Here is a 26,267-nt window from a genome sequence, read left to right as displayed (position 1 = left end):
GCTCCAGAAATCCATGTAGAACTCCCTGCCCATAGGCTTTTAGGGCCAGTGCCTCCAGCTGTTTCTTGGGAGTAGGCTGAGCAGGCACAGCTAGTGGTTGGTGATGCTTTAGCTCTGGGGATTTAAGGAAACTGGCTTCAGCCGCCTATGAGGACTCATTCCCCAGAAGCTTCCTCAGCCTCAGGATCTCCTGCTTGTACCTGTAGAGAGGGTCCAGGGAAGACAGTTTTGCTCTAGGTCAGGTCAAGATCCCTTTGAATCCCTGCCTGGGAGCTCTGAACCTTCACTCACGGGGCCATTTTTGCTCAGGGATTAATTAGGCCACTGAATATTGCCAGATCTGACCATTCGAATTTTCCTTTTGTTGGTGCTGAGATTACCAGCTATCCCAATGGTATCATCCTAGTTCTTAGGTGACTTTGGATTTCCAGGTAACAATGTGCTCACCACCAGGATACTCTTTTCTGCTTCTGCCAGGAGAAGCAGGGAAGGGTAAGGGGGAGAGAACACACAATCCCTAGTAGGTCTGGGTCTTGGTTTTGATGTGGCTAGCCCTAGGCTACTGGTTGTGCGGTATTTTGAAAGAACGGTTGTTACTCCCTGTTGTTTATGTGGAAGAGGCAGGGACAGAAGGGCTGTTGAGTGCAGTGAACAACCTGAGATCAAGGTCCCAGAGTAACAGCTACATCTTGTGCCTTATCAAGTGGGATGATGAAGGTGGCTTTTGGGAGGTGGGGTGATAAAGTCTGAGGCTTGTGAAGGTGGGGGGAGTGGCCCTGCCATCCCAGCAGAGCTGCACAGCCACAATGCTGGGCTCACCTGCCTAGATGTTTGTCCACATACTCTTGCAGTTGTGAGAGTTGTTGTTCTGCCACCAAGGCCCGGCTCCACAAATGGCTCCTCTCCTTCTCTAGCTCGTTCTGAGTGTAACAAGGAGATAAAACAGACTCACAGAATGTCAACGATGGAAAGGATCTCAAAGGTCCTCTAGTGCAAATTGTCCAAAGCAAGATCCCCCTCTACAACATGCCTGACAATTGACCATTCAACTTGGGTTTGAACGCTTGTGATGGGGAACTCACTCCCTAAAGAGGTAGCCCATTCCATGTTTTAATAGTTGTAGTTGTTCGGTCCTATGTCTTTCACCAACTAGCCCTAGTTCTTCCCTGTGTAATCAATCTGTCTTGCATGTGATAGTTTTTCAGATATTAGAAGCCAGTGGTAATGTCCTCTGCTTTTTTCTCATTTCTAGGCTAATTGTTTACAATAACTTCAACTGATCTTTGTTATGATTGCAAAATAAAGTTAAGGTTGCAGGGCACTTTGCACATATTGCCTCATTTGATGCAACAACTCTGTGAGGTAGGTGCTGTTGTCCCTAGTTTACAGATGGGGAAACTTGAGGTTAGGAGAGGTTGTGTCTTTCCAGAGTCATACAACTAGTGTCCAAGCTAGGATTCAGACCACAGGTCTTCCTGACTTCAAGCTGAGTGCTCATTCCCCTAATCTGCTTCTTCTAGTGTTCACATTTAAAATCTTTTACAAACCGGCTGCACCTTATCTTTCTAGCTTTACTTCATGTTAACTCCCTTTCATGTGCCTGTTATTGCTGCCAGGCTAAACCACCTTCTGTTTGCTGTCCTTGCCCTGCCTTCTCCCGTCTCTATCCGTTATAAACAATCCCCGCTAATCAGTTATCTCTCCACCCTCAAGATTTCTTATAGCACTTGGTCCAGACCGCTCCTTTGGGATAAAAGGTACACGCCTTTTTCCTCTCTTGCCCTCCCTCCAACCCCCCCTTCCTCTTCCTTCTCTTTTCCCCCCAAACCCCCACTCAACCATTAGCTTTAAATACCTTTAGAGCAGGAACTCTCTGGGGTTGGCACATATCAGTTAATATGGCTTGTTGAGTGGGTTTTGACCTCCCCCCCCCACCATCCTGTTTGTGCTGTGAGAATACTCCAGCTTATTGGTGGTCCTTTTACAATGTACCTTGCTAATAGCTAACGCTGTTGATGGGCAGCTAGGTGGCCCAGCAGATAGAGCCCTGGTCCTGGAGTCAGGAACACTTGAAATGAAATCTGGCCTCAGACGCTAGCTGCATGAACCCTGGGCAAGTCATTTAACCTCTCTTTGCCTTACTCCACTGGGAAGGGAAATGGCAAACCACTCTTTGCCAAGAAAACCCCATGGACAGTAGAGTCCATGGGAACATGAAGAGTCGGATGTGACTGAACAACTAAACGGTAGCAAGAATGCTATTGCGAGGGTCTTATCTAGCAGGGAAGAGCACTGCCATCTTCAGACTGTTAATTCAAGTACTGGCCTCCCCAAAACAGAATGGCTTCTCACAGTTGGCAGGGCGGCCACAGAGGGCTACAGTTTCTTCTCTTGCTCTGCCTTCTGCCCAATCAAACTTGGCTCATCCCTTTCTTAGCAAATGACCTCGGCAGGGTAATGAATGATGAACCACTTAGAATTAAATTTGAGATTATTGGAAATGGGTCTCCCAAATCCCAAATAAAATCAGGACCTTCACAAATCTGAAGGGCCCCTAGGGGGAAGAAGGATTATTTTGTTCGGTTTAGCCTCATTGGGCAGAACTAGAGTCAATAGAGGGAAGTTGGAGATAGGTTTTGGCTCAATACAAGAAAGAACTTCCGTTAAAAAAACTGCCTAGAAATGGACTGGCCTCTTATGGGCTCCTCTTCATTGGAGGTGCACAAGCAGAGGCAATATGGTTGCTTATTAGGAGAGGGGATTCCTGCTTTAAGCAGGAAGACAGCTAGATGGACTCATGGTAAGATTCTATGAAACTTTCTCATTTAGCTCCAGTCAGAACAGGACTAGAGAAATAAGCATTGATCTTGGGATAACAGAACTATTGCCAGGTCATACCCATCATCTGTACTGGAGGTCAAGTATAGCTCTAGCATATCTGCCTGAGAGAGGATGGCATCCCAGGCTGGTAGTGAGACTTATGCCTAAGGGTCTGGGATGGGAACCCTAGCTTTTCTGTCCTTTCTCAAGGGGAGGAAGCAGCTTTGATCTGAATTCTTAACTCCTTCACCCTTTGGACTGGCTCCTACATGGTGGATGGTGAGTACAGGAGGATTGGAAAATTGTTAGGCTGAGGAAATAACTGGATCAGCCCTGGAGGCTTCCCTCTGAAACATCTACCTGAGTGTTTTGGGTGAACTCTTGAAGCTGCTTCTGGATTTTGGCCCAGACCACTTCATCCCTAGGAGAGAAGAAAAGGGCATGTGTGGAAGATGTAGTAATGCCAGTAAGTGTCTGATCTCACGAGGCCGGCAAAGGCACTCACATGAAGATTATTCTCTGGCTTCAACTGGCACCACCTATTCAATGCCTCCTACTTTGCAAGGTTATATAATAGATCTCTGCTGCGGTGGAGCAAGAACTTGCCACCCTTGGGCCTCACTTGATCTGACCACTTTACTTATAGCACTGTGGAAAGTCCCAACTCTGCCACTTCTAGGCTCCAAGCTTTAGCACAGGTTCTTCACCTGTAAAATGGGAATGATAGTACATAACCTAACTCGCAGGGCTGTTGTGAAGATAACAGGAGAAAATGTGAAATGCTTTGTGTCCTATCAGGGTGGCAGCTATGAGGATTGTGAGCCTCCTTCTGAAGCTATGTGTTGAGTGATTAGAATGATTCGGATGAAAAGAATGGCCAAGGTATTGCTATAAAACCACAGAGAATACAGGAAGTTGTTATAGAATGTAGCCAGCATGTATATCACAATAAATGCAACACTTATTACAGGAAACTTACAGGGAGGCAGATTTTAGTTTAACCATACTGTTAGGAAGAATTTCCTAGAAATTTCAGTTGTCCCACAAAGGAATGGACTTCACTGAAAAGTAATGAATTCGTGGTCACTAAAGATATTTAAGCTGGAAGCTAAATGACCACTTGTCAGGGATACTGTAGAAAAGAGGTCCATGCTTCAAGAACAATTGGATAAGATTCCATCTGAAGGCCCTTTCTTTAAAAGTGTTTTCTGGGCTTCCAAGGCTTTGTTGCTACTGCACAGATGCTCTCTGGTGGTCAGTGGAATGCCTGCAGGGAGCTGGGCTCACTTGAGGAAACCCCTGCCTTTGACTTCAGGCAGGAACATGCCCACTCTAACCTACTGGTGTAGCATTAGTTGCTTCCCATCCACACAGCATTAAGGACAGGGCTTTGCACACAGAAAGTGTTCAATCTATACTTGCTGAATTCGTGAATAAGTGATTATATACCGAATAGCTCATTTGGGCCACTAAATGAGCAGGGGCAATACAAATATTTCCATTTGATAGATGAGGAATTTCAAGTTAAAAAAATTGTCACGACCCATCAAATAGTCACGCTGTAGCTGACCCATGATTTGAACCCAGGTTGCTTGACTGAGCCTAGTGCTTTCTGGGTCTGCCTGGGGTCCCCCAAGCTGGGGCACACTTAGAAAAGGAGAAGAGGTGAAGTCTATGAGGAGTGAGGTCAGGAAGAGGGTGGTCTACCCCACATATCTCTTGTCCTGTTCCCTTATTGTCTCCTTACCCCTCTTCAAGGTCAGCACCTAACTCGGGCTGTTAGCCCCAAATAAGGGTACCGTTATCACTCCTACTCATGTCTACTGTTTTGGGCTGTGGAGCACGTCTGGTCTTCTACGTATCAGGGGCACTCACGGTGGCAGAGACGTCCCCAAATCAGAGGCTTTGTTGGATCCATTCTGTGGGAAACAAGAAAGTCACAAACAATTGTGGTACCTCTTTTCTTCCATTCCCTATTCTTTCAGTGTCTCTCTGGCTCAGGTTGTTGACCCATTCAATCTTGTATGACGTCTTTGACATTGGCGTTTTGTGGGACAGAAAACTAGAAACATCTCCCAAAGATACCTGACTACCTTTTAATGAACTCATAGCATAGGGGCATGAGCTCTGGATTTGGTGTCCAGGTTCGATTCCTGGCTCTGCCTCTTGCCACCTTTGTGACCTTGGGTGTGGTGCTCTCTGGGACTCAGTTTCATTATATGTAAAATCAAAGGGTTGGACTAGACAACCCCCAACTATAAATCTATCTATGAATGTGAGCCCTTTCCTTGGGGGATAAGGGCAAGGAGAAGAAAAGACTTTCTATTCTTCTTTTGTGTTGGCTAAAGAGGATGAAACTATAGTATAGGCTGAAAAAAGCTATTTGGATTTTCTAGACTCTTGCTATGTATGTCCCATGTATCATAGGATATCAGGGTGGGAAGGAATCTCATGGTTCGTCTAGTCTCACCCATACCTTGAGCAGGAATTTCACCTAGAATATTTCCAAACATGGTTATTGTCTAACTTTTATTTGAACAATAATGGGAAATTCACTATCTCAGTAGTCCATTTTTTTGTCTGGATAGTTCTACTGACTAAATTTTCCTCTTATGAGTCAGAATTTTCCTTTCAGTAACTTCTATCCTTTGTTCCAGCTCTGACATTCTATGATTTTCTGAATTGGCTAAATAAAATTATATGGGACGCCCAGGAACATTGGTTTCTATTTGATGCCTTGTTATAACTGTGGGTAAATAAACTCTACAGCCTTTTTGAGGTGTCATGGGATTCAGTCAAGATCAAGGTGGTTCAGAGCTTTACCTTGGCCTGCAGTTCCTGAATTTGAGTCTCCAGTTGAGCCTTGTCTTCACGAAGCTTGTTGAGCTCTTGGGTTAGGTTGGACTGAAGATCAATCTCGTTGGTGGTGAAGTAGGCTTCCAGAGGACCAGGTTCCATGTCAGGACCACCCCGGGCCTTAATCTGCTCTCTCAGGACCCTAAGCCAGGCTTGCCCTGTCACCCACTGCTTTGATTGATGCCCATCAAAACCCAGAAGGATCCAGATGTAGCCCTGTTTGCACTTGGTTCTTACCCAACTCCAGCTTATCCCAGTGAGCTCTCTGTATTGTGTTTGCAAGGAGCTCCCCACCCTTCACTCCCTACCCCAACAAAGGGACTAAAATGGGGAAAAAAATAATTGAGGCTTTTGACCTTGTACTCTTTGCCCTGTGGAAGTGGCATTAGGGACAGAAAGCTGAGGGGGTTGGCCTGGTTGGGGCTCTGGGTGCATTTAGGGGGATGTGTTGGAAGACCGAACCTGTAGGCATTGAGTAGGCTCTCATGACTCTTCATCAGGCTCTCCATCCTCTTCTTGTAGTTCCGGGCAACCTTGGCCAGCTGTTGTTCTCGGCTTCGGTTTGAGGCCTGCATGTCATTTAGCATTCCATCCAAGAGTTTCTTCATGGCTCCTGGCTCTGTAGCATCTGTCTGTTGAGGCCCTTGGTGGCCCTGGGTAGTGTTGTCCATGTAAGACTGTCCATGGTCCCCAGAAAAGTGGAAACCATGACTAGTTGAATAGGCCACAGAAGCCCAAGGGGAAGTGGGGAATGTTGCTGAACTGGACTGTTGGTAGAACAAGACTTCTTCCAGGGGCTTGCAAGACTGCCTAAGGGAGGGCTCTCTTAGGAGCAGTTCTCACTAAGAAAAATCATCTTGAGGGCATGGTCAGAACTCACCTGTGATACTCTTGGAAGACAATCCACTTGAACCTACTATGAACCCTACTAGAAATTCTCTAAAACCCAGCCTCAAACCACCCCCAACTGTTCCTTGATTATGAGAATTGTCCCTTTACTTCATAATGGATAATCTAGTATCCAATCATCAGGATTCTTATAGACAGGGTCAACCTGGATCATAATTGACTCAGATACTTATCTCCCTTAATACCTCCCTACCCAATCCTCATGAGAAAACAACCTTGTCCACATCCCCCAGACCCCATCTAGTCTCCTGCCCATCTCATTGTTCTATGTTCTTACAGCCATCTTCTTCACATAGTGCAGAAGCCTGGTGCGATATTCTTCATTCATCATCTTCAGCTGTTGCTGCAGTCTGGAATTCTCCTTTTCCACTTCTTGAAGCTGCTTCTGGGAAGCAGACAGTGCCTGGAGGTAGTAAAGAAGGACATGTTAGGAGGCAGGGGCTTGAGGGTAACATGGTACTTGCCAAGGTCCTCCTTCCCAACCCCTTATCTACATGGCTTTCTGGGCCATAGCTCAAACTAGTTTGCATATTAAATATATATATGTACATATATGTGTGTGTGTGTGTGTATATATATATATATATATATATATATGTATATACGTAAGACACTGGTTTTCAGAACTCAGAGAAATGTCTGGGATTAATGGCCAGCACAGTCACCTGCCCAGTCCCCATGTAACACCCACTCTCAGTGATAGACCCCAGCTTCCTATTGCCCAATCATTGTGTACAGAAATTGGAGTCACAACATCTGGGTTTGTGTTCTTTTTTTTTTTTTGAGAGACAGGAAGGCAGGGCAATTGGGGTTAAGTGACTTAAATGACCTTGGGGTCACCTAGCTAGTAAGTGTGTCAAGTGTCTGAGGTTGGATTTGAATTCAGGTCCACCTGACTCCAGGTCTGGTGTTCTACTCACTGTGCCACCTAGCTGCCCCAAGATCTGGGTTTGAATCATGGTTCTACTACTGTGTGACAATGGGCAAGCCCATTTCCCTGCCTGGGCCTTAGGTTCCTCGTTTGTAAAATGATGGGATTAGATTTTTTAAAATCACTAAAGCTTCTTTCAGTTCTAAATGCTCTCTGATCCATCCTGTGAAAGGTCACTAGGAAAAAAGTAATTACTGGCCTGTTCATCCATCTTATGCTGTGTGCCACGGATCTCCTGTTTGGCATCCTGGAGTTCTTTTCCCAGCACTGCCCTGAAGACATAGAGAAGGCAAACATGGCTCATGGCAGGATAGACTTGGCTCTTCTCATCAATGCAAGGTTCAAAGACAGCTCCGAAAGACTCGTGAGGGGGGAAAAAGCTATGCACATCCAGAGAAAGAATTATGGAGTCTCAATGCAGATTGAGGCAAACTATTTGCTCTTTTTCTTTTCCCTTTCTTTTTTGGTTTCATTTCTTCTTTCTCATGATTTATTCCATTGGTTATAATTCTCCTTTACAACTTGACTATTATGTAAATAAGTTTAATGCGAAGGTATATGTAGAACCTATGTCAAATTACATGCCCTTTTGGGGGAGGAGGGGGGGAGAGGCAGGGAGAGAAAATTTGGAACTCAAAAACTTGTGGAACTGAGTGTTGTAAACTAAAAAAAATGAATTTTAAAAAAGTGTACCGCTCTGTAGACTAATGAAGTAGAGTGATTTTTTTATTCCCTTTCAAAATAATCTGTTTCATACTGGAACTCAAAGGCTACCCCCTCCCCCCATGCTGGTCTGACCACTCACACTCTCTCCTCCAGCTTCTCCTGATGGGTCTTTTGCAGTAGCTTCATCTTTTCCATCTCTTCCTGAATGTACTCTTGGCTAGCCAGCAACTGTGGCCATCCCCAGGAAGAGAGATACAGGTGATAAAGACCATAGTGAGACAATTCTTGCTCCCAGTCATTGGCTACTGCCTTGCTTCTAGTTATATATTCATTTATACTTGATGACGTGTTCAAAGTTGGCATAAATTTGGCTTGTTAGAAGCTGTCATAAATCAGCTTCAGGTTGCATATTAGAAGTGGGCATCTTATAACTAGGCCTTACTTGGCATATTGTAGGTCATACACCCAGACCTACATTCTTCTAGTCCAATTTTTAGAGCCCTGAAGACTGGTCCGGAGACTACTGGGCCATTCTGAGAAAAGTGTTTGGGAGCATAGTGCTGCTAGGGACTCAGGGACCCACCCAAGCATTAGGTAATGGTTTCCCAAACTCACTTCTCTTTTGGGATATGCTCCTGGGTCAGTCCTTTGCTCCCCAGATATAGAGTGTTTGGAACTCATTAAAACATTCTTGATCATCAACTTGACTACACTGTGATCTTCCCTGGGGACAGGTATACCATATTTGCTAGTATTATGAATGCAGAAAGTATTCTCCCAAAGGCCCAGGCTGACTTGATTGTAATTTTTTGGGAAAGGACATGGAGGTGGGAAGGATATTGTGTTAAAAAAAATTAGCAAGTTAAGTTACATTTCTCTCCCTTCTTACTATCCCAATCTTGTGAGTATTTCATATATTTAAAATTGTTTGTGTCTTTGTGACCAGAGAAGCTCAGATTCTTTCCTTGTCTTCCCCAAAGGGGACTAGAGGGGAACCTGGGCCCGTTACACTTACCTTCTCCATTTTCTTCTGCTCCTGTTCAGAGGCAATGATGTCTTCTATCTGAAGATAGTGGGAAAGGCTAGTGAAAGATATCTAGCTGTGGTGGAACAGCTGCTTCCATGGTCTTAGCTATTAATCTATGTCCTCACCCTCCCAAACACCTGTTCAAAATCCTCCTCCTTCAGGAAGTTGTTCCAGATTAAATTCTAGCCCACTTCCTTATTCTCTATATGCTTTTAGGAAACTTATGCTCATTTGCCCAGATATGTTGCCTGTCAAATGTTGTAGTAAATTTTCCTCTTCCTGCAACTCCCAACCAACTAGCTGCTTGAGTGAGGGTAGGGGCAGTGACTTTTAGAAGTGCTAGGTGCTGCAATGAATAGACTGCTGGAAGACTTGAGTTCAAATTCTACTTTAAGAAATTTACTAGCTATGTCACACTGGACAAATAATGTAGCCTCTTTGAGCCTCAGTTTTCTCATCTGTAAGATGGGGATAATAATAATCCATATTCTCACAGGGTTGTTGTGGGGATCAAATGAGATAGCACATGTAAAGCGCTTTGCAGACCTTAAGGCACTATGCAAATTCTAGCTACTATTATTAATTCTCCCCCCCCCCCCAATTCCTAGCATGCCTGGTTTAGGGATCTGTCTTCAATGGAAACTCTCATTCAGTGGTTCTAAGAGACCTTTTGGGATAGCCCACCTTGAGCTTCTGGTGAGTAAACCCTTGTACCAAAGATCTGATCCTCTCTGGCCTGGCAGCTGTCTCAGCAGCTACCCCAAGCTCTGAGGGTTGGGAAGAAGATGATGGTTTTGTCTGGACTGGGAAAGAATGTTTTTTCTTAGACGTGGGAAACAGCTCTAGGCTTGGCTCCTCACTCCGGAGCACCTGCAGGACACCAAGGGAAAGAAAGTCCTGTATTCTACCCCAATTCTTGGTCTTGTGCTCAGCGCTCAGGACAGTGCTCCTCCCTGCGTTCTGGGGCCAAGGATGGGTGTTTATTCTTTGGGTCTCAGCTTCCACATAGGCTGATGGAGCAGGACCAGTCCTTTGACCTAGAAGGGTTTTGAGGTACTCAAATCGAATACCATCTTTGCCAGTATGATGAATGCAGAAGGTATTTTCCCAAAGGGCCAGGCCAACTTGATTGTAACTTTTTGGGAAAGGACATGGAGGTGGGAAGGATATTGTGTTAAAAAAATTAGTAAGTTAAGTTACATTTCTCTCCCTTCTCACTGTCCCAATCATGTGAGTATGTTACATATTTGAAATTAGACCATTTGTGTCTTTGTGATCAGGGAAGCTCAGATTATAGTGTTAGAGCTGAGAGAGTCCTTAAAGTCTAGTCCGTCCTCTCAGTTTACAGAAGAGGAAAGTGACATTCAGAGATGGGAAGTGATCTGTTCAAGGTCACATAGAAATTAAGTAGTGGAGTAAGGACTAGAACTCAGGTCCCTAGGTTTCTTCCTCTCATCGAGGAGTACTCAGGCAATTAGATGGCAGAGCACATAAGAGTATTGTACTTGGAGTCAGGGAGACCTGAATTAGAAGACATTACTGTTTAAACTCCCTCTCAGCATCAGTTTTCTAATCTGCCAAGTGGAGATAATGATAATGGCAACTGCTTCACAGAGTTAGGAAGAACAAATGAAACAACATGGATAAAACACTGTAAGCCTTACAGCAAGAGACCCAGAAGAGGTGGAACAGAGGTGGGCAGGGAAGCTATGAACAGTGTGCCCAGTGAATTCCTCAGGGCTAAGGGAGGACCCTGTCAAGTGGGTCCTATTCTAGGAGTAGAGATAGGGAAGAAACAGCCATTACCTGAGCCTCTTTGCTCCATAGCCTACTCTGGCTCTTTGGGGACAGGACAGGGCAGCTCAGAGGAGGCTGAATTCATGGGGCAGACCCAAAATGAATTAAGCCTCTAAGAGCTGGGTAGAAAACCAAGGAGGAAGCCCAGGATTCCCACCTGACTTCTTGAACCCTCACCTCAGGTTCATGTTGCTTGGCCAGGGTCTGGTAGTTGTTCTTCAGGCTGATGTAAGCATCTGACAGCTCCTGATGCTTGCCTTCCAGTAGCTTTAGCTGCTCTGCCAGCCCTGCCTGCTCATGGCCAGCTCTCTCCCCAGTCAGTTCCAGCTCTAGGACTCTGCTCTCCAGTGTTAGAATCTGTAGAGGAGCAGGGCCACAGTGAAAGGGCAGCAGTGGCCCTATTCTTCCCCATCTTCAACTGAAACCCCATCCTATCCTTCTCCCCATCCAAGGTCCCAAGATCACCCAGGAGGGTGACTGGTAGCAGTTCCATGGAAGAAGCTCTAAGCTGGGAGTTAGGAGAATTGGGTTTTACTTCTTACTCTATGCAACCTTGGGCATGTTAGGCAAACTCATTCATTTTCTCACCTGTAAAATGGGGACAACATAACTGCCAAGGGTTATCTTGGTGGGGATGAAGATTAGCATAGTGTGAATTGGGCTTTCCCTTGCTTGCCATTTTACTAACTGGGAACTCTGTGTCAAATCCCTGTTTCCAGTCCTAGAGAAGGATGGGGAAGTGGGTATCACAGAGACATAGATACACACAAATATGCACAGACACAGGCACCTCACACTTCAGCTCAAAGCTCTCGTTCTCACATTGCTCCCTCAAGCGATTGGTTTCAATTTGGAGGTCGATGAGTTCCTTATGAATCTGGTGGGAAGGGGGTGAGGAAGGTGCGTCATGAGGCTGCTCGAGTCCTAAATTTCTTGGGGGAAAGATCATTTGTGTAGCTTCCCATACTTTGTGGGAAATGGGGAGCCCACTGGCTCCTTTGTGCTTAGTCCTGTGCTGCACATGGTTACAGGGACAAACAAGGAACAGACCTAGGCTCTGTACTTGGGGAGTTCATATTCTGGGGACCTAAGTCCCTATCTTTGGGGAGCTCAGAGCTTAAAGGAGGAGACAAAACTCACACGAACATATATACTGTGAGAATATGGCAAATGCCGAACGAGGATTATAGACAATAGGAGAATTAGAAGTTTAGAGGAAGATAAGATCACTCTCAATTCATGGGATGCTCAGGGCTGAAAGAGTGGGTCAGGGCTGAGTAGAGAAGAGGGCAGGCATTTCAGTCAAGGGAAATGATGTAAGTAAAGGCAGTGAGGTGGGGATACGCATTTTCAAGAACATTGAGGAGAGAGACTGTAGCAAAAGGTGTGTGAGGCAGGCTAAAGAGGGCCTTGAATGGCCAACCAAGGGGCCTGAACTTTTTCCTGTTAGGATCTTGCAATGGAAGATGAACTTACATCGTTATCTTGCTTCCCTTAGTACTCTTGTAATCATGCCCTCCCTGACCCCTGCAGGGATCACCTGTAGCTTCTGTTCCTCACTCAGCACCAGCTGGGTGGATAGGTTAGTCTTGGAGTTGGTCGTCTGCATTATAGTGTCATGGAGCTCCCCTCACTAAGCCTTCCTGGCTGCTGATGGCTCCGTTGCAGCAGCTGGACCTAGGCCAGCAAGCAGAAGGGGCAATTGGGTGCACTAACCTTAGATAATCTCTCTCTTCCCTCCCTCCACCTACCCCCTTCTCCACCACCTTCTGACCAACCAGACAGTGGGGACTGTTTGTCAGTCCACTTCTTCAATCATAACAGAGCTGTCAGATACAGAACTAGATTAAAATGCAATTGGGAGATATTTAACAAAATAAATAATAATACAAGAAGACAGATAATATTAATGTACATTGTAAAACTAAGTCAATATGTGACCCACAGGGATTCTTATGTATGGTTTAGGGGCCCCCCTTACCATATGTGTTCCATACCACTTTGATGAGGTCTTAGAGAAGAAAAAGCCCTGCCCTGGGAATTAGGTACTGTAATTAGTCCCAGCTGTGCCACTAACTAGCTGTGGGACCCTGGGCAAGTCCCTTCCCTTCGTTGGACCTATTTTCTTCTTTGAAAAATGAGGTTGAACAAGATGGTTTTTAAGTTACCTTGCAGTGCTGACCTCTGGTGTCCTACAATTCTAGAGACAAAAGAAAAGCGCTAGGGCATTATTCATTTGTGTCATCTCTGCTGAACTATCAGTTCTCCACATTCTCCACATTTCTCTAGAACCCCCACCTCCACCCCCTTCCAATTCCCTTCATCCCAAGGAAACTTAGGTGCTGGAACTCAGTAAATGCCAATGAAAATCCTCCAGCCCGCCATTATGGGTGTAGGAGAAAGATCTGGAGAACTGAAAAACGTGGATCATCCCCAAACCTTATTTTAACCATAGCAACACACTCTTCTCAACCTGGTCACACGGGAGCTGAATAGGCACCTCCTTCTCTCCTGGCTTTCCTCAAACCACCCCATAGAGGGGCCATAGGGCAGGAATTCTTGTGGAACAAAGGGCCTGAAGGAATGGGCCATATCCAGCCTGGAAAATTAGAGATCTTCCCCAAGCCTCTTCCTCATACTCTCTGTCAATCTCAGCTCTGGTGACTTTATGCCCCTCTCCCTCAATCATTCATCTAGTCAGTTGATGATGGACACACATTTCTACTTTGCAACCCTGTCCCTCTCTAGGGTCCTGATTCAGAATCACAAAGTATTAAAACTAGAAGGGATCTTAGAGATCCCTTAGATCTTAGAGATCATCAAATCTACACATTCCTCCCTCATTTTGTAGATCTAGAAACTAAACCCCCAAGAGGCTGTGACTCCAACAGTCACACAGCCACAGGGATTGGAACCCAGGGCTTGTGGTTATGAATCCAACACTCCATTACCTCATACTTCCCAAAATCTGTGAATTGGAGCAGAAACGCTCCTGTTCCTTCTCAACTTCCCGGGTTAGTGTGGGACAAAAGGCTTGAAAGGAAGGGGAGGGTGGTGGGTCTGGTCGATGGGCTCCTACCCCCAGGGATGGGCAGGGACTCACTTGCTTGCCTGCTAGCTGTTGTGCTGTGGTGGCTGGGCCCACTGGGTAGTTCTTGCCTTTTTGGTTCATGAGTAGAGCTTGGTCGAGAGGAACAGAGGAAATATGCAGAAGGAAAGCCACTTCCCCACTTAGTCACACCTAGGATTACTACCAACACCTGCCAGTTGCTAGGGGGAACTGTTGCCAGTATCTTTGTCACATGATGAAACTCCCCATGGGTGTCATGTTACCAACATGCCAGAAGATGCCTAAAGGAGGACTGTGTCAATATATTGTGTACACATGTGTGTTTGTGAACTATGGGCAAGTCACAGTGTCTCTTAGCCTGAGTTTCCTCTTCTATAAAAAGGAAGAGGGAAGGGTGAACCATAGAACATCACCCAAATCCCTCGTTTGGATAGACAGGAATATTGAGGCTCAGAGAAAAAGTGATTTGCCTAAGGTCACACAGTGGGTTAGTGGGGACTTGGAAATTAGGGGTTCCAAGCCTCTTTCCACTGCACAATAGTAAGATTCTTTCTCATATAAATATTCTGTTCTGCATCATAAATAGTTATTAAGTGCCTATGGTGGGATAATTTGATCATTCCATAGATTCATGAGCTCATCAAAGCAGTGGTTCATAGTGTAACCACTAGTGCAAGCCTTTTCTTGGACTTCATTCAAGACCCAGCTAAAATCCTACCTTCTACAAGGAGTTTTTCCCAATCAGTAATGCTAGTACCTTTCCTCAGTGGATTATCTCCAGTTTATCTTATTTGTACATAGTTGTTTGAATGTTGACTTCTCCATGAAGACTGTGAGCTCCCTGAGGGCAGGGACTGTTTTTTGCTTTTCTTCACATCCCCAGCATTTAGTATAATACTCGGCACATAGTAAGTGCTTAATCAATGCTTATTGACTGTAAATCCTCCATAGGGGTTTCACTCAACATGCTGAGGGCCTTCCTCCAGACCTCTTGATAATTTGGACCATGTACTTGGGATATTCCGTTCCTTATACTTTGCTCTTGTCACATGACTAGCTCACTCCCTTTTCTGGGCATAGAGCTCTCTGATGACATCCTTTATTCTCTTCCTTATCATTCTTCCTTGGTCATATGTTGCAGCCCACTCATGCCTACCACATGTTTCTGTATTGCCCTTTGGGTAACTCTCATGTTTAATTGGAGACTGTGGAATTCCATGACAACCATACAGCATTATTGGAAAAATATTGATGGGCCTTGGTTTTAGAGAGGACAATAAATACATCTGTTAGTGTTTCATTTTTAAATGTTTCTCTTGGTTTCTGGTTTTTGTTTTTGTTTTTGGCTGGAGTGTTGTTAAAAGCACTAAACAATTTCTCAGAGGTAATCCAGCCAACTCTCCTCTTCTGTTTGATTCTTAGCCCAGTTCATTGCTTATCAGTTTATGTCTTTCCAAGATGAATGTATTTCTGGACTAGCTCTGTGAGATATAAGGCAACTTCATAGGACAATAGGCACTTAGATGTTTTATTGATGCTCTTTTTTCTTTCTATAGCATAGTTACTTCCCAATGACTCCCCATCTACCCCACTCCTCCCAACAATACAATCCTTAATTGTAACCAAACACACCAACACATTGGCCATGTGTGACAGCACACCTTCAGTCTGCTATCTCTCCAGCAGAGATAGAAGGCCTGTTTCTCTCTTTGCCCTTTGCAATTGTGGTTGGTCACCATATTTATCAGAGTTCTCATGTCTTTCAATGTTACTTTTCTTTACATTGCTATGCAAATTATTCACCTGGTTCTACTTACTCAGTATGCATAAGGCTTTCCAAGTTTCTCTGAATTTTTCATTTTGTGGTTTCTTATTACAATAATATTCCATCCATTTCATTCATGTGACAATTTATTCTACCATTCTAGAGTTACTAGGCATCCACTTCGCTTCTAGTTCCTTGCTGTCATAAAAAAAAAGTGTTGCTATAAATATTATTTGAGGATCCTTGTCTCTGTCTTTGACCTTCTTGGGATATTTGCCTTGTAGTGGTATTACTGGGTCAAAGGGTATGTATAGTTTGGTGACTTTTCTCATATATTTCCAAATTGTTTTCCAGAACATTTAGGCTAATTTATAGCTCCCCCAAAAATGCATCTCCAGTTTGTCTTACGCTCTTGTCTTTTCACAGCTCCTCCAACATTTACCAGTCTGATTGGTAGATAATCGACATCTTTTATCTTCTTGGTTTTTCCTGTGTGGCTAGTTAGGTTAAATTCTTTTTCGTGAGTCTAGATCTCATTTAGGAGACTGAAGTATTCCAGTGCTTGGTGCAATCAGCTCAGTCATCAGTAAACATGGGTACCTGGAGGCCCTCACCTTTTATAAGGAATCCTTTCATTTAGACTCTGCACTGGACAGCCTCCGTGAAGATGGCAAGCAGCTTTGACAAACATTTGCCTCCTAGTTTTGTGCTTTACTTGATATGAATAAAGAGGCTCATCAAACAAAGTAATCTCTGTCAATACATTTTCAAGGAAGTTGTAGGATTATAAATGTATGCATGGGATACGACTTGTCCAAGGAGAGACTTTGAGGTGAAATAAATTCTTCTTTATAGTCAACAAGGAATAACACTGTGGGGATCTTGTATTCTTTAGATATTTTGGTCAGTTGTGACTGCAAAAGTTTGGTCTGTTGGAGAAGATCTTTTTTTCATGCCTCCATTATGCCCTTGATAACATTTATTGATTATTCTTTTTTTCCTTTTTCTTAAATTTATTTTTTATTTTTAGTTTACAACACTCAGTTCCACAAGTTTTTGAGTTCCAAATTTTCTCTTCCTCCCTCTCCTCCCCCCTCTCCCCCCCAAGATAGCATGTAATCCAATATAGGTTTCTACATATACCTTCTCATTGAACTTATTTACATAATAGTCTGGTTGTAAAGAAGAATTATAACCAATGGAATGAATCATGAGAAAGGAGAAATGAAACCAAAAAAGAAGGATAAAAAAGAGAGGAAATAGTTTGCCTCAACCTGCATTCAGACGCCCGTAATTCTTTCTCTGGATGTGCATAGCCTTTTCCATCATGAGTCTTTCGGAGCTGTCTTTTTGTCGATTATTCTTATAAAGATTTTCTAGAGATGGGAAAGTGGCATATGAGTCAGCAGTTTATATTTTTCCACTTGCTTTAAACAAATGAAGCCTGTGTTCTTTTGAAATGTTTGATGGTCTTCTCATGTATCTTGACAATTGATCTTGGTGCTTTTCAAAATTATGTTGCTGCGAGCGTACGTCTTCTTATTTCTATCATGCCTGGTGTTGCTGTTATATAAGCAGCTCTTGCTCTTTTTCTTTTCTTTTGGGTGCTTTTTCAACTTTATCTCATGGCATATAATGATGACATTAATACAGGGTGTCCCAAAAGTCTTAGTGCAGTTTTAAGCTATTGTAAATCATAAAGCCTTTTGCACTAAGACTTTTGGGACACCCTATATAGTATTTTAAGGTTTGCAAAGCATTTAAAAACTCCTGTTTGACTCTTTCAACAACCCTCTGAAGTAATTACTACAGGTATTATTATTCCCCTTTTACAGATTAGGGAACTGAGGCTCAGAGAGGTTAAGTGACTTGCCCAAGGTCACGTAGTAAATGTCAGAGTTGGGTTCTTGAGCCTTCTCTTTCTACTACACAATGCTACCTCTCATATATGGGACTGTGATATTATGATCCAAATGTGAGGTTTCATTGTCAATCAACTAACAATCATTTACTATAGGTCAGGCATTGTGCTCAGCTCAGAGGATACAGATTGTTCCTGCCCTCAAGGAGCTTTTATTTTATCTGGAGAGAGAACAAGTACATAAACAGGCATATACAAAATAGAGGAAGGGACTAGTAGCTAAGGGAACCAGGAAAGGCCTCATGCAGAAGGTAGAGTTTGATTTGTCTTTGAAGGAACTAGAGACCCAAGGAAGCAGAGGTGAGGAGAGAAAGCATTCCAGGCTTGTGGCACAGCCAGTGTAAAAGGTACAGATAAAAAAGGTGGAGGGAGGGTTTTGTTTTAGTAACAAGGCTAGTGTGGATGGACTATAAAATGGTATGGAGGGGAATAATGTGTAATAAAGCTGGATGGTATGTTGGAGCAAAGTTGTGAAGAGTTTTAAATGTAAAAAGTAGTTTAATATTTAATTCTAGAAGTAATAAGGAGTTATTTGGAAGAGTAGAGGTTAATTGGAGTTCACTGGGGAGAGAAATAGAGGTTGTGACATGGTCAGACATGTGCTTTTGGAAAATTACCTTGGTGGCAGCATAGATTGGAGTCAGGGCAAGACCGAAGGCAGGGAGCCAATTGGAAGGCAATTGCAATAGAAAGCAAATGGAATGAATGTTGAGTTGGGGTGGTAGCTGTGTGAGTAGAGAAAAGGGGACATATTTAGAGATATAGAGATAGATATGACAAGATTTGGGTACTGATTGAATATGTGGGGTGAGACTGAGGACTCTAGGATGACAAGATTGTAAATCTGGGATTCTGGAAGGAAGATGCTGCCCTTGACAGAAATAAGAAAGCTTTGGAAGAGTTTTCGAGGAAAGATAAATTCTATTTCATACATGTTGAACTCAAGATTCCTATGGGCCATCTACTTTGAAATGTCCAATAGGCAGGTAGTGTTGCAAGACAGGAGCTCAGGTTAGAGCTAAGGTTGGAAAAATAGATGTAGGTATCATCTTCACAGAGATTATCATTTGTTCATAGGACCTAATGAAGTCACCAAGTGAAATATAGAAAAAAGAGAAAAGGGCTCAGGACAGAGCCTTAGGCTATACCCACATTTAGAGAGTGTGATATGATGAACCACTCAAGTAGACTGAGAAGAAGCAGTTAGACATGTAGGAAGAGAACCAAGAGAGCAGCATCCTGAAACCTGTCAGAGAAGAGGGTGTTTGCGAGTATCAGATACTACAGAGACATCAAGAAGGACAAGAATGGAGAAAAAGCCATTAGGTTTGACAGATTATGTTAACCTTGAAAAGGGTAGTTTCAGTTGAATTTCTATCTCTCTCTCTCTCTCTCTCACTCTCAAACTAGCTAGCAGAAATGGCTGGATCTAGTAAGGATTTTTTCTTTTAAAGAATGGAGAGACTTGAGTGTGTTTCTAGGTAGGGAAGGAAACAGTAGCTATGGGGAGAGATTAAAGATTAGAGGGTAAGGGAGGAAATGATAGTGGAGGGAATCTGATGGAGAAGACAGGAGGAAAGCATTGTTACTGTTTTAGTAATCTTGACTCACCCTTTCCATTTTTCATGTTATTTTTCTTTCTAATTTCATACTTAAATGCTTTCAGGATGATCTGGCTTATTTAAGTCCCTGTAAACATTTGTTTCCCTCCATAGCTACTCACTGTTTTATGTACCTTTGTAATTTGCCACCATTTTCCTCTATAGGATTTTATAAATGTTTATATTCTAAACTAGTGTTATCTTGGGGACCATATCACTTGGCAAAGAGATACAGTATTTGCTAGTTGAGGCAGTTTCTAGGTTCTTTTGAGCTCTCCTTTGTGGCAATTAAGTCACGCTGGTTAAATTTTCTTAAGAAATTGTAATGGTCTTTATAATTGTTTTTTAAAAATCCATTTTCTTATTTTTTTTCATCAACTTCTTTAAATAGGTCAAATTGAGGTAGCCTCCACTGCATGTTCATTTTTGTTCTTTATTCTAATTTTGATCTTTGCTTTAATAATTTGGTAACTGTACCCTGACAGTTAATTTGGAAATGACTCCCACATCAGTACCCAGTTATTTCTTGTCTGTTGAAATATGATTAATTTCTTTTTTTTTGTGATTCTTGCAAGGCTCAGTGCCTCCCACTTCTTTTTGAAGATGATATATTCATTATCTATGGACATTTCCATATAGTCTATAAGTCTTAAATGCTTCTCATTTTTTATTCTTATACCATGTTTTACAATTCTTTGCCATCCTTCCCTAAGCCCATCTTTATGCTGAAGTTACTATTAAAATATATATTGATTTAATTTGGAGGGTCCTGATTTTAACAAGTGTCTTGTAGAATTTCTCCATCTTCTCATTTATCTTCATGGCTGTCATATTTCAAATGTTTAGCTTGAGCACTGCCATATAAGATAAGCAAATGTCCCATGAATTGATGTTTCTTCTTGTCTCTAGACAAATTATTAAAAAAAAAAAACAACCCCATAGACTCTGCCAATTTCTTTATTTTAGGCCCCAGAGAAGAAACTGTGAGCCACCTTTCCATTTAGTGGCAACTTCCTTTTGTTTTCTGATTTAGTTATCTCACATTTGATGTTCACAGTCTAAAGAGTGTGATTTAACTTAGCATCCTCTTCCCCCTTTTCTGTCTCTCTGCTACTATCACTGCAGAAGTGCTAAACTGGTCATATAGGACTAAGGGTCATTTTATATTTTTATTTCATCTATTGCCACGTCCAAAAGAATTTATCACCAAGTGGTCAGCTGACTGTTGATGAAGCCTCCCCATGTTTAACTGGTCCTTAGAAAGCAGATATAGTCTGGTCCTAGCTCCATATTTAAAGTTCTTCTATCATGGTAGAACCTGTCAAGACTTTGCTCTCTGTTGGCACAGTCATATGTCCATAGTGATAGTCCAGGAGTAAGACTGAAACTTAGGTGTCCTGAAACCCAGGCTGAAACCCTTTCTACCATGGCAGCTAAGGTTCTTTATAGCTATAACATTTATCTAATTGAATAAACATTAAGTACCTATAGTGTGCAAGGTATAACACAATCTTTCTCTTCAAGGAACTCACTTCTATGTCTAGCTAATGCATCCAGGTTCTATTATCCTTTGTCACTTACCACGGATCTATAAAATGCCCCAAGAATAGGCTTTATTGAGGCCAATTCAGAAAATTGGTGTTCAAAGAGAGTTTATCCCTGGAAGTCCTCAGCAAAGTCAGAGTCTGGCATAGTTCTCTGATGGGCTTTGAGCAACCAGACCCTACAGACCCTGATAGATAAAGATCCACGGGATGCCACTGACTACTTTCATGAACTGAGGATGGCTATGTGGGCCTACAATGAAAGAATTAATTCTATGTACTGACTACTCAGAATGTGCCCCCCTGGAGGGAGGTGGACGGATTGGCACTAGTGAGATGGCAGAGCAGGGGGTAGAACTCAGGTCCCTTGACTCTAATGCTAATACACCATTCTGTACTATCTGTGAACTGAGGCAGAAGCACCTCTGTGTGAGGAAGCTGGAGGGAAGTTAGCGTGGTAGGGTGATGGATCCCGGGTTTGAAGAGGTCTCACTTTGTAGAAGGCTAGGGGGAGGGGTGAAAAGGCAGTGGGGCTGGAGCACAGTGCACTGCGAACCCTAGGTGTTTGATCAGTGTTTGCCCACGGAATGAGTCAAAGGAATGGAAGGATGGGGATGAGGGAAGTAGCCTGGGAAGACCCGGAGGAAAGAGGAGAGAGGAAGATTTTAGGGACCGAAGGCAGGAAAAATGGAAAAGGGGAAGTGGAAAGGGAACCAGCCTGGAATAAGAGCCCGGGTCGGGTGCTTGGTAGGGGGAGGGCGGTATCCCCGGGGCCATGGAAACTGGGGCAGGGCAACCTCTGAGGCCGGGACTGATGACAGCGACAAGGGGAATGTGGCGAGCTTCGGGCTGAGGGGCTAGCTTCGGAATGGAAGGGAGCGGCTTCCTCGGGAAGGCAGTAACCTGGCTGGGGTGGAGGCGAACTGCAGAGAGGTCATGATGGCCGCTTTTCTCTGAAGCTTTTGGAAGTGGGGAGGGAGCTGGGAGCATCGAGGGAGGGGCAGAGGGGAGGCAGGGGGCGGGGCTGGGGGGTGGGGAGGGAAGGGGGAGGAAGGGGTGGGGGAGGGAAATATGGGGGCGGAGCCTAGAGGGCGGTGGGGGGGGGGGAAGGGCGCTCTCTTTCTCTCGAGGGCCGTTGGTGGCGTGCGTTCCTGGTGGGCGGGGTTGCTCCCGGGGCTAGTGACAGCCAAAGCCGGCCCCGGACGAGCCCCCGGTGCAGCCTTCGGGCTCCGCCCCCCGCTCCGCGCCGTTCCCGCTGTCTGGACAGGTCAGGCTAGGCTCAAGCCCTGGTGAGGAGCCCGGATCCTGGGTGGGGACCTTCTCCCTTGGAGGGGAGGGGAGGGGGTAGCGGCCGTAGGGGAGGGGCCGACTTGGGCGGAAGTGGAGGGGGAAATGGGCGGGGGCGGAAGCTGGGGTGTTGGGCGGGGCGGTGGGCGGAAGTTGGGAGGGGTAGGAGAAATGGAAATAGGTCGAGGCTGGGAGGAGCGAGGGTGGGTAGGCCTGTGGGGGCGTGTGTAAAAGACCTGAAGCAGATGGGCAGAAGCATGGGGGTGGAAGGAGGTGGGTGATGGGAATCACCTTTGGGTGAGTGTCAGGAGATGAATGAAGTTGGACCGAGGGCATAGCTGTGTGTGTGTGTGTGTGTGTGTGATCAGGGTGTCTGGTTGTATATTGGGAGGGGGTGGTATTTCGAAGTGTGAGGATATTTCATTTTTACAGTCTTAGTCCCTGGCTCCTCGATCCGGCAGATGCCACCATACACCACGGCCCCCTCCCCCAATTTTAGAGCCTAGGACGACACAACTGGAAATGACCTCAGACATTATCTAGCGCAATCGATTCATTTTACTCTTGCAGAAATTGAGGCCCCGAGAAGTGCCTAGCCCATCGTATGCGGGCTGCATTTGACTTGGGCACAGATTCCCTAAATGACTGAAAATTAGTCTTCGTCTACTGTTTTAAGGCTGGGCAGGACCCTTAGGTGCCTTGCTTAGGCATCCTAGGGAGAAAGGGACCTATTTGTGAGCTCTGAAAGGTGCTCGTCTTCCTCACTGTCTTACCTGACTCTCACTGCCACCCATCTGATGACTTGTGCCACACCTAGTCCCAAACTGAGCTAGCTCTCGATACTCCACAAGCAGCGCTCTTAGAAACATCTGAAGATCAGTGATGTTGACTCTGGACCTCTCCGCTTGATTAAACTTGAAGTTCTCTAGCCGATGCATTCGCTTGTACTCACTGTGCCATGAGTACATCATTTTCTTTTGGAGAGGCAATTGGGGTTAAGTGACTTGCAGGGCCTGGGGGGTGGGGGCGGTTGTCACACAGCTAGTAAATGTCCAGTGACTGAGGCCGATTTGAATTCTGGTCCTCCAAGGCAGGTGCTGTATCAACTGCGCCAACTCACTGCCCAGTGGACAATTTAAACGTTCTGGATCTGAAACACTTTGTTATGTAGTCATGGAGGCTGAGCATTCAGTTCTTGATGATCTCTATGTCTTAAATGGTGCAAGGACTGCCTCTCACTCAGCACAATAAACACTTTTTGTTGTTTGTGATGATGATGGTAGAGGAGGTAGGGGCTCTTCTCCCACCTGGATTATTGCATAGCTTTCAGTCTCTCCCTCTGAGCCATTCTGCGTAGGCTTACTCTGTATCAGTTTTTTTTTTAACCTTTTTTGTGTCATGTACCTCTGTGGCACCTTGGTGAAGCCTATGAACTCCTTTTCAGAATGCTTTTTAAAATTCATAATGGAAAGAAATTCTAAATTAGAATTAGCAGCTAGTGAAAATAAAAATGTATTTTTTCCTCATCCAAGTTCATCAATCCATGGACTTCTAAGGGGTCTGTGGAGCCCAGGTTAATCATTTCTGCTCTAGAGTCATCTTTGTAAAGCTGAGATATGATGACATCACATTTCTAGTAAGAAACTTCAGTGGCTCCCCAGGGCCTACAGTAAAGTCCATACTCCACAAGCTAGCTCTAATCTGTCTTTCCAGTTACCCTCTTCCCCTGAATGTTCCTTTTTTTTTTGGTGGTGTAGTAGAAAGGGCAGTGGATTTAGAATCAAAAGATCAGTGTTTGCTACTTCTTACCTGTGTGACCTTGGGCAAATTGCTTCATCTCTTGGAGATGAAGTTTCTTTTTCTATAAACTGGGCGTAATACCTGTACTACCCAACTCACAGGGTTATTGTGAGGATCAAATGTGATGACTTATTTCAGAAGTCTTAGAAATGTAAATTGTTATGTTTCAGCTAAACTAGATTACTTGTTTTTCCTCCAAAATATCTTTAGTACGTCCTCTCGTCAATCAGTCAACAGCTTTTATTATGTGCCTACTGTGGCAGTGGTTGGGGATAACACGTACACATAATTATGTTTCAAATATATAAAGTAAGTGCAAGGTAATTTCATGGGGGAGGTGCTACCAGCTGGGGTTGCAATCAAGAAAATTTTATGTGGTAGGTGGTTCTTGAGCTGAGCTTTGAAGGAAGCTCTCATCATTCCTTAGTGTCTATGTTCATACCATCCCTTACTTCCAGAATGCCCTCCTATCTGCTTATTAATAATTACTCTTCAAGGCTCACCTCAGGTGTTGCCTCCTTCCCTAGTCCTTCTAGCTAGAAGTCAATTCGTTAAATTCAGGAAGCATTTATTAAGTGCTTGGTATACAGTCTGTGAATAAACATTGATAGCATCTGCTCTGTGTCAGGCACAGTGCTAACCACTGGCGATACAAAGAAAGGCAGAAACCAGCTCACCCTCAGAGCTCACAGTCTAATGGGAGAGACAACATGCAAATAATCATGTACAAAGAAGCATATTCAAGATAAATTGGAGATAGTCAACAAAAGGAAGGTACTAGTATTAAAGGGGATCACGAAAGGCTTCTTGTAGAAAGTGAGATTTCAGCTGAGACTTGAAGGAAGCCAGAGAAGCTAGGAGATGGGAATGAAGAAGGAGAGAATTGTAGGCATGAGGGACAGCTCATGAAAATGCATGGAGTCAGGAGGTAGAGTGTCTTGTGTGAGGACCAGCAAATAGGTGAGTGTTACTGGATCACAGAGTAGGTGGAGGGGAATATGGTATAAAAAGATTGTAAATGTCGGAGGGAACCTATGAATTTGATTTCCAAACAGATTTTATATTTGATCCTAGAGGTAATAGGGAGCCTCTGGAGTTTATTCAACAAGGAGGGTTCAGGATGACATGGTCAGACCTGTTGTTTAAAGATCAATTTAACAGCTGAGCAGAGAGAGGACTGGAGTAGAAAGGATTTGTTGCAAGGAGGTTGCTATTGCAGTGTTCAATTGTGGAGTAATGAGAGGCCTGAACCTGGGTGGCGGCAGAATCATAGGAGAGAAGAATGTATATATAAGAGATGTTATGAAGGTAAAGTTGATAGGCCTTGGCAAAAGATTGGTTATAGAGGGTGAGAGTGAATGAGGAGTTGGGGATAACACCTAGGTTGAGAGCCTGGGTGACTGGAGGTTTAGTGATATCCTTGACAGGAAAATTAGGCAGAGAAGAGGATTTGAGAGAAAAGATAATGAGTTCAGTTCTGAACATGTTGAATTTAAGATGTCTAGGGACACGTAGTTTAAGATGTCTAAAAGACAGTTGGAAATGCAATACTGGAAGCTGGGGTGGATAAACAGATCGGGGAATCGTCAATATAGAGATGATAATTGAATTAATGGAACTGGTGAGATCACCAAGTGAAATAGTATAGAGAGAGAAGAGAAGAGGTCCAGGAGACAGCCTTAGGGGAGTCTGTGGTGAGGAGACTGAGGAGAGATCGAAGAGGTAAGAGGAGAAACAGGACAGTGTAGTCCCAAGAACTTAGAAGAGGGTATCAAGGAGAGGAAAAGACAGTGAACAACGTCAAAGGCCAAGAAAGGTGAGTGTTGAGAAAAGACTGGAACAGCTAGGTGGTGCAGTAGACAGAGCACTGGCCCTAGAGTCAGGAGGACCTGAGTTCAAATGTGGCCTCAGACACTTAACTAGCTCTGTGACCTTGGGCAAGTAACTTGACCTCAATTACCTCCCAAAAAAGGCCCCAAATATTTGGCAATTAAGAGGTCATTGGTAACTTTGGAGAGAGTAGTTTCATTTGAATAATGAGATTCGCAGTCAGTGGAGAGAGTTAAGAGGAAAGGAAGTGGAGTCACCACTTGTAGACAGCTTTCTTGAGGAGTTTAGCCACACAAGGGAGGAGAGATATGGGATGACAGCTGGCAGGGATGGAGGAGTCAAGTGAGGGTTTTTTTTGAGGCTGGCCATAGGCATGGTTTCTTTTTTTGGAAGGGGGAAGGCAGGGCAATTGGGGTTAAGTGACTTGCCCAAGGTCACACAGC

General features: G+C 44.2%; 2 protein-coding genes across 5 annotated transcripts in view; one reads left to right on the top strand and one right to left on the bottom strand.

Moving 5' to 3' along the window:
- Nucleotides 1-145: 145 nt before the first annotated feature.
- CCDC78 (coiled-coil domain containing 78) lies at nucleotides 146-12,615 on the bottom strand. The gene is made up of 14 exons (XM_036738330.1): nucleotides 12,547-12,615; nucleotides 11,797-11,883; nucleotides 11,184-11,363; nucleotides 9,894-10,079; nucleotides 9,192-9,245; nucleotides 8,322-8,410; nucleotides 7,716-7,788; nucleotides 6,863-6,988; nucleotides 6,139-6,353; nucleotides 5,644-5,818; nucleotides 4,696-4,739; nucleotides 3,181-3,241; nucleotides 820-920; nucleotides 146-200 (listed from the first exon to the last, which is right to left on the bottom strand). Exons 1-14 carry the CDS (start codon nucleotides 12,613-12,615, stop codon nucleotides 146-148), a joined length of 1,515 nt encoding a protein of 504 aa, XP_036594225.1.
- A 9,371-nt stretch (nucleotides 12,616-21,986) lies between these two features.
- Nucleotides 21,987-26,267, top strand: part of HAGHL (hydroxyacylglutathione hydrolase like) — a 29,614-nt gene continuing 25,333 nt past the window's right edge. The window contains exon 1 of one of the 4 annotated variants that reach the window (XM_036739056.1): nucleotides 21,987-22,196. Coding sequence is in view for 1 of the 4 variants with exons in the window: in XM_036739054.1 (XP_036594949.1) it covers nucleotides 22,440-22,467 (28 nt within the window). In the remaining 3 variants the exon portion in view is untranslated. Of the gene's footprint in view, nucleotides 22,197-22,421; nucleotides 22,468-26,267 lie in introns of those variants that run through there. The other 3 variants (XM_036739057.1, XM_036739058.1, XM_036739054.1) reach the window with 3 other exon arrangements.

The sequence above is a fragment of the Trichosurus vulpecula genome, chromosome 9 (assembly GCF_011100635.1).
Source record: "Trichosurus vulpecula isolate mTriVul1 chromosome 9, mTriVul1.pri, whole genome shotgun sequence".
In the NCBI taxonomy this organism is placed as follows: domain Eukaryota; kingdom Metazoa; phylum Chordata; class Mammalia; order Diprotodontia; family Phalangeridae; genus Trichosurus; species Trichosurus vulpecula.
This window is presented reverse-complemented; position numbering and strand designations above follow the sequence as displayed.

Excerpts from the sequence above, each read along its gene's own strand:
- CCDC78 (XM_036738330.1), bottom strand. The coding sequence starts at position 12,615 with ATGCAGACGACCAACTCCAAGACTAACCTATCCACCCAGCTGGTGCTG. Across the intron at positions 11,884-12,546 it reads GTGAGGAACAGAAGCTACAG|ATTCATAAGGAACTCATCGA; the intron begins GTGATCCCTGCA and ends CCTTCCCACCAG. Across the intron at positions 7,789-8,321 it reads GAGAAGCTGGAGGAGAGAGT|GGCAGTGCTGGGAAAAGAAC; the intron begins GTGAGTGGTCAG and ends CTATGTCTTCAG.